Source organism: Pungitius pungitius, chromosome 16 (assembly GCF_949316345.1).
Source record: "Pungitius pungitius chromosome 16, fPunPun2.1, whole genome shotgun sequence".
Taxonomy (NCBI): domain Eukaryota; kingdom Metazoa; phylum Chordata; class Actinopteri; order Perciformes; family Gasterosteidae; genus Pungitius; species Pungitius pungitius.
Window position 1 is genome coordinate 1,528,724 of NC_084915.1, and position 7,744 is coordinate 1,536,467.

The following is a 7,744-nucleotide window of genomic DNA, read 5'->3' on the forward strand; positions in this document are numbered from 1 at the left end:
CATCCAGCCTGTTACTTGCTGTTCCTGCTGTATTTCCATCTGGAAGCTCCCTGCTGTATCACTCTGCTTCACCACGTCTTAAATTAAAGCCAGAATGTCTCCGTAGGCCGGGCGTGCTGGGAGGCAGCATCGGCAACTACCCGTGGCTGGCAGACTCTTGGCCCACCACCAACCTGGTCCACAGCGGCAAGGAGCCAGTCAACTGCTGCACCAGCAACCACGACACGGCTGAGAGATACTACAACGGTAGGAGGCTGCACCCCCCGAGCGCTTTGGTAGAGGCCCGCCTGTTTGGCTGTGTAAAGCATGTGATGAGAGTGTGATGTCAAAGCAAAGACAGAAGGGCTGGTAGTGACGTCCGTCCTTGTGAAGATGCAGGAATCTCCAACTACCTGAATCAGACAGAGAAGTACAGCATGGGCGGCTCCACCGAAGGGCCCATCTACAGCACCATCGACGCCACCAACGAGGACTTTGCCTACGCACAGCACGCCTCCACCGCTCCCTACGCCTCCACCTCCATCATGCCTTTCACCAACCAGATGCAGGCGCCGGCCCACAGCGGCGAGCAGCCGGCGGATGGACACTGGATCGCCCAGTCGGGGCTGTCCGGAGCTCAGTACGCCCAGCCGGACCGCTGCAATGGTGAGGAGGGCGCCGCGGACCGGGTGCTGTGTTGGTTTGATGTTCTTTCCGCCACGTGTTGCTCAAAGTGAATCAGAGCAGAGAATCACCGCCGTTCACTGCGTGTTTCTCAGGTAGTAAACCCAAGCAGAAGGCGATGGGTAAGGCCGTTAAGACCCCGTCTCTGACCTGGATGGAGGCGCTGCCCCCTCCTCCCCCCATTGAGAATTTGGAACAGTTTGTGGCGGACGACGAGCCCCCCGAGCATGAGCACATGGACATAGGGTGAGTCAGACACACATCTCACTGGTACACAATCATTTTGACTTAGTCACCTCTAACAGGGCACATTGCCAATCAAAGCCATCGCGGCTCTATTGCCTCAGGCTTTAACAAATCAATTATCTCACCTTTGGCCAATTGCTTTTAGTGATTAAGCGCTTTTCTCAACACAATTTACTGTGTTTTTCCTCGCGGTCGCTGTCTGGAGCGCAGAGCAAACTATCATTGTGTCTGACGTGAGTAGGAGCCTTGTCTCCCGTAGGGCTGCCAATGGAAAGGCCCTCTGACGCGCCCGAGAGAACAGCATTAATATTAAAGTAGCCTCGTAGCTAGTTGGAACCAAAAGTCCCTGTGAGACCAGAGGACCCCCAACAGCATTGTTTAAGAACACACACACACACACACACAGCATCTTCTAAATGTGACACGGCTCTTTGTCTGTGTAGCTCGGATGAGGAGTGGTGTCCCCCTCTCCCGGAGAGGACCTACCTGATGGAGGGCTGCGAGGATGGACCCTGCCCCCCTCAGAGGAACAACGCCTCCTCCCCGGCCACCTCCTACAGCCACCAGTCCACCGCCACGCTCACGCCATCGCCCCACGAGGAGGGCCGAGCGCCCCATGACCTCCCCCGCCTCAACCCCGCGGATGGCCAGCCACTCTCACGGTATGTGAAACGGCACGCCAGGGGCTGGGGGGTAGCGTTCATATTGGCTCGTGACCCTGAACTCACACAATCACCTGCTTTACTGAACGCAAAGCGCTGCTGCTGCGAGCGACGCGGCACGCGGACATATTCACGTCAGTTTTTTTGAACAGACAGTTTATACACTAATAAAAGAAACTTCTTCCTGCCAGTTCAGAAAGAAAAAGATTTATAAATATGATCTTGTTGTTGCTTGGAAGGTGCCTGTTATAATATACACTCGTTTTGCTGTAAAAAATGAATGTTGTTAAATGAATAGATAAATGTTATTTCCCTGGCAGTGGAAAATAGCTTTGGTTTTGTTGTATTTTATTAAATGTCTTTTTAAGTTTGACTGCTACTGTGTAGTGTGTAAATTAACTTGACAATCCTATGTTTCAGCCGCTCAGATATAGATTTTTCCAGGAGTCATTTTTATTGAAAAAATAGACTGAAAAAGCATCTTTTGCCTGAAAGAAAAGTGTGCAATACGCTACTTTTGAATTCATTATTTGCAATCAATCACATGCATTGGTGCTAAGCACTAGCTTTTAAATAGACAATGACAAAAAAAATCTTCTTGACCTAAATGCAAAGTGCACCGTGGCTGAATTTAATTTGTGTCTCCATTCTTCCATGGTCTGGTATGACCTGCAGCTTAAAGGCTTAATGACTATATTAGCCAAATTCAGTTACTAAGAGAAAAGGATAACCTTTAACAATGCATTTGGACACAGTTGCCCCAATTCTTTACTCATTTCTTAATATTCAGGAAAAAGAACCGCCTGCAATAATGCACATTGAGCATTGTTAGCCCGATGGCTACACTCATGACCAGATGTTAAATTAACTATTCAAATAAAAATGATGAGGAGAAGGGAGAAATAGGCCAACCTGAAAGACAATAGTTCACTTTATTCTGTTTGTGTAAACAGAAATTTAGCCTCGATTTGTTCTCTCCAGTCTCATGGTGCCCTTTCCTCCCATAGCAGAAGGTTACCCTGCGGTCCAGTGCCAGTTCCCCAGGCGCTGAGCCCGCTGCTCACCCATTCCAACCCAAACCTCTCCGGCCAACAGCATCACGGCTCACCAGAGGTTGGCACGCGGCAGTGCCAGAGTCCTGGCCATCGCTGCCTCCCCAGCCAGGGGCCGGGTCTGAATGAAGACACCGTCAGCGCCACTACACCCGGTAAAGAGACTGATTGGCGCACACAAACATGGCAAACCAGATCATTAGAGCTGAACATTCACCAACACATTCACCCTGGAACTGTGTTGATTCACTAATCCGTATGCATTGGATACCTCAAATGCTGTGTGTGCTGGACAAACTCCTGATTGTTTCTCACTTCTTCACACAGTGCACGGTCGCTCATCTCCAGCAGATTTGTGCACTCCTCCCAACCAAAAAGCACGCGTGAAAAAGAAGGTGTCAAAGAGTTCAGCCTACAGAAGGGATGTGCAAGGAGGTCAGTGGGTTCGGATCCTTCGGGATGTGGGGAACAAAAACACCTCCATTGTTGACATTTCCTCATATTCAGTATGTGTAATTGAACCTAAAAAAAGGTAATATTTGCTGTGGGTCTAATGTTCCCAGTGGCTGAATCTACCTCTCTGCTGCAAAGGAGAACAACCTCCCTGTGCTTCTTTTTCTTTTACTATCCATTGCTCTGTCAGTGAGCGAATAAATGCACTGCATGATCACCCAGCACGTAAACGCAGGTATCCTTCCACACTGAGTGAATACCAGCAGCTCTGCTGAGCTGAGCTGGGAGGCGAGTATTCATGTTTATAGGCATGATCTTAGCCTACAGACACTTGACCCACCAGAACTGGACATGAGAATTATCTAAAGAGGTATTACCAGGTGAATCCAGTAACCACAGAACCCTCGTTTTAAAAAGCAGATTATCAGTGGTAATTTAAATGTGCCCCTGGTTACTGAAGGCTCCTCTCTCCAGTTCTTAGTTATGAGCGGGACTAAAAACAACGAGATGCCATGAAACAAAAACCTGACCTAACCTGTCAAATATGCATCAGTACAATACAGACTAAAAAGGCAACAACAACACTACATGTTTTAATATCACTCCCTCTCTCCTTAGACCTGCCCCCACCCCCCGAGCCGCCCCCAGGGGAGGACCGGTTGCAGGGCCCCCAGGGCTGCGTGGAGGCGGGCAGCGCGGTGAATGGCGCTCTGTCCTCCCTGGAGAGGAGCGAATACAGCAGCAGTCACCAACGGAAGGGCTCGGGACAAAGACACACCGACAGTAAGTCACAGAATGATTCATGTTCCCCCTGAAATGTGTCGGCCCTGGTACAAATCAGAGGTGGCATGAAAATGACAAAAAAAAGAGGGTCCGGTGTTACCACGTATCCGCGCTCAGATGTTCAGGGTGTACCACGTCCCTGCTGCTGCACTGCAGTACCATGTCCCACAATGCTGTGCAGCAGAGCGGTGGCTTCCGAAATGGGGAGAGAGACGCAATGTGCCAAGATGGACAGATGTGGTGTAAAGCATACACCAGATGATAGTCTGTTCCAGCTGTAACAGGCAACGCGACCACCACAACAACGCAGTATGAAAATATAACAAGGCATGTCTGTCGCAGGACTTTACGGACAATTTGGTTGACTAGTTCAAATACTATCAGATATATATTAACTATAATTAATGATCATTTCCCCACTGTTTCTCTCACCCCAGCGTTGATGGATTGCTACATTAACGTATCTCGAATGTGTTAACATGCCCAGCTCTGCTATCTATGCATATTTATTAACTATGTGGTGTCCTTGGCCAACACCTGCTCAGATGAGGAGACGGTGCCGTACAGCAGTAAGGCCGCTTACCTCTCCAGGAGTCAGATGTCCAGTAACTGCTCGACCACAGGAAGCTCCTCCTCCAGAGGCTCCACGGGCTCCCGGGGGCTCCACTCGGGCCGGAAACACAACGAGGTAGTAGCAATGCTAATCCTCATTTGACTGCAGTTACCTTTTAATGCAAGAGAATCAAATATTTTCTTTCTACCTCAAACGTTTTTGGATAATTGATGCTTTCAGATATTCATGAGCGCAGGAACAGTCTCTTCCTGCCAGGGAGAGGTTAATGCCTTTTAGTTTTGTCTACACGTCCATAAAACACACATATTCTCATACGTGCAGGCGCATGCAAAGAGCTTCCACACGCCCTTGTTGCCCACGCACTCACGCTCATGCATAAAGATCTGCCATTATGCCGAGGCTTTGCAGTAAGAAAGGCAGCTCTCTCTGGAGTGCACTTCACTCCGGGAGCGCTCCTTTAAAGGCAAACCCCTGCAGGCTCCCTGGTGCCTTTCATGGCAGAACAAGCTGTGCATCCTCATGGTCGGCTCAGAGGGAGGCGAGCTGGTGTTTGACGCGTCCCTCTATATTACCTTAGGTAGGCCCAGGAAGTGGCTAATACAAAGTGTGTGAATCAGCAGAACCCTGGCTCCCCCTGTCCACACGTAAAGTGCCCTTGGTGAGATACTGGACTAAATGGCAGCTTTGTCTCCATCCACGTCTGTGTGGAGGAGACTGGACAGCCCTTTGTGTGTTAAAGTTGAAAAGGCCATTTTCCAAATGTAATCTATAAAGTGTTTCCTGTATCGATCTAGTGCAGACAAAATGTCTTTTACTTGAGATTACCCTGCTTCCAAGGAGTATCAGACTATTACATCTTTCCGAAAAGGATGCTGGACATTGAAATGACAAATCATTACAGTCATTTTCAATTTTTTCTAATTGTCGAATATCTAATTGCGGATAATTGTTTTCCAATATTTTTGTTTTTAAATGTTTCCTGCAGCTTCACTATCTGTCTTAACATGTCATTTATCAGACGCTTTTATCTATAGCGACTTACAATAAGTGCATTTCAACCATAGAGATACAAAGTCAGAAGAACAAGAAAGAAGAATCTGCAATTTCATTAAATAAGCCAATTTACAACTTGTTATAGATAAGAGCCATTGTAAGTACAATTTAAGTGGTACAGTCTGTTAGTGTGTTTAGTCACAGTAAAGTCTTTTCATTTATTAGTTTAAACAAATACTGCGTTAGATGTTAAAGGTCATCAAAGATTAATAAACTGTATTTAGCTAAGTGGGACATTTCTTTCAACCCACAACGAACAAAAGAATAGAACAAAATCCAATTCAATTGCCAAATTTGGACATACATGATTTGAGAAATGGAATGTTATTAGTCCTAGTCATTATAGCAATAATCAAACAGTTAAACCATTAAAATTGACTTAGGAAATAGGAAATGATATTGGGTTGATGAGGAATGAGCAGCGTGGCAGCGGATGCCCCCCTTTAGTGTGCTAGCTGTTAGCTTTAATGCTGCAACCCGAGCTTCTCCAAACGGAGACGTCCCGTCCGGGGTCAGTCCCAACTGCTGACCTCAGCTCAAATCCGACATGGGAATGTTGCAAAGTAACTTGTAAAAGTGACACGCTCCCATATGCATTAACTCCTTTCCCTTGCCCTGGACACATACACACATAGGGCCCTTGTATCTTGAGCCTCTCAGGTCACCCCTCTTCCTTTTCCCACTGACCCTTACTGGCTTTTTCACACCTTCCCGGGACATGAAAGCTTTGCAATAAAGTTTGGGGTGTTTCTACAGGAAGCCTGGGTTAGGGCGCCCCATCCTCCTGTGGAGCTGCTGCTGACTGCTATCTCTGACCTTTGACCCTTGCAGACAACCAGACTGTTGTTGCTGTTCTCACGTCTGTTACATCAGCTCCGAGGCGGGGGACACAATAGGCATGTGTATAGAGAAAGGGAGGACAAATATGGAGTTACCAGTGATGACACTTGAACAAACTCTCAGATATTCTGTCCTGCTGTCATAAAGAGGACCTGCCACTATACCGGCTTTGTCTTCTTTTCACTGAAACAAACAACAAGTGTGATTACAGATAATATAACAGGAATTATCGCAAGGCATTCTTGCCTTGATTACTTTTAAGGTGCTGTGCTGTTAACCAGGACTGCTGTGGGTTGCACTGCACCACATCTGCCCCAGCCCTTAAAGGGGTCTAGATCTAATCCCAATAACTAGGTAAATCCCCTCTGTGCAATTGGCAAAACTGCTTCATATTGCCTTCTCGTGTTTCTCTGTGGCCCCAGAACGGCTGATAAAAGCAGAGAAGACTTGCAGGAAAAGCTTATATTATGCGCTGATATCCTATATACTATTGTTATATTGTTATATCCAGATGAGTCATCTATTGCAGTCTGCTTACTGCTTATTGCTTAATGATGTGTTAAAATCTAAGCATGAGTACATGAGCAGACATCTGCCTCGATTTATCAAAATCATCCTGTGTTGTCTGTGGTAGTTTGTTTGTATTTTGTATTGATGCTGAAATACATTTGTCTTCCTAGGAAATGAGATAAAGACACCAGTAAGTGTGTCGAAGCCTCCATCTCCCACCATCTTCCCACTGTGGACACAAAGGATGCACGAGAAGAAGAGGGCTTTGTTTGAGACGCTACACTGTGTCTTCAAAGGGAAAGAACGCAACAACAGACTCTACATCATGTTTTTTTGGGTATTACTACAGTTATTTATGGGCAAACAACGTTATTCCTCTGATTTGTAAATATCTGTGTCTGTACTGTTATTTTGTGGGCTCTCAATACAGGGAAAGAGACGTATATTGTATTTATGAGGATAGAACAAAAAAAAAGAAAAGAGTCTGTTAAAACAAAACAAAAAAAAAGCTCACGTCTTCTTGAATGTGCCAACCTTTTTTTGTCAAAATGTATACTTTTTGGAAAAAGCATTAACTGCTGTTGCACTCTCTCGTTGTCATGGCAAAAACAACAGAAAATATGAAGCACAAAGGGTGACGCTGGTCAGAAAAGCCAAAATGAATGGGCTGTTGCTGCTGGGGAACGACCCCCCCCCCCCCCCCCCCCCCCAGCGCCCACCGGGGTCCCTGCACCCATCTAGTCCGCAAAGAATGTCGTACTTTTCTATGTTCCTCCTCGGTTCCTCTGCAGCCAAAAGGTCCAGTGTGCCAGCAGACAGGCAAGCTTTGTCAAAGTCTGATTGTACCCCCCCCCCCCCCCCCCCGTGCTCCTCCTGCCCCCCCCCCCTTAGTCGTCCAACTGACTGTG

General features: G+C 47.1%; 1 protein-coding gene across 4 annotated transcripts in view; it reads left to right on the forward strand.

Annotated features, from left to right (window-relative positions):
* The window catches only part of robo3 (roundabout, axon guidance receptor, homolog 3 (Drosophila)), a 117,425-nt gene extending 109,885 nt beyond the window's left edge, over positions 1–7,540 (forward strand). For 2 of the 4 annotated variants that reach the window (XM_037467294.2, XM_037467297.2), the window contains exons 19-27: positions 107–246; positions 373–645; positions 759–909; positions 1,353–1,571; positions 2,579–2,778; positions 2,951–3,058; positions 3,695–3,859; positions 4,405–4,547; positions 7,007–7,540. In XM_037467294.2, the coding sequence (XP_037323191.2) occupies positions 107–246; positions 373–645; positions 759–909; positions 1,353–1,571; positions 2,579–2,778; positions 2,951–3,058; positions 3,695–3,859; positions 4,405–4,547; positions 7,007–7,018 (1,411 nt within the window). In that variant the 3' untranslated portion in view covers positions 7,019–7,540. The remainder of the gene's footprint in view (positions 1–106; positions 247–372; positions 646–758; positions 910–1,352; positions 1,572–2,578; positions 2,779–2,950; positions 3,059–3,694; positions 3,860–4,404; positions 4,548–7,006) is intronic. The other 2 variants (XM_037467296.2, XM_037467295.2) reach the window with 2 other exon arrangements.
* The last annotated feature ends 204 nt before the right edge of the window (positions 7,541–7,744 follow it).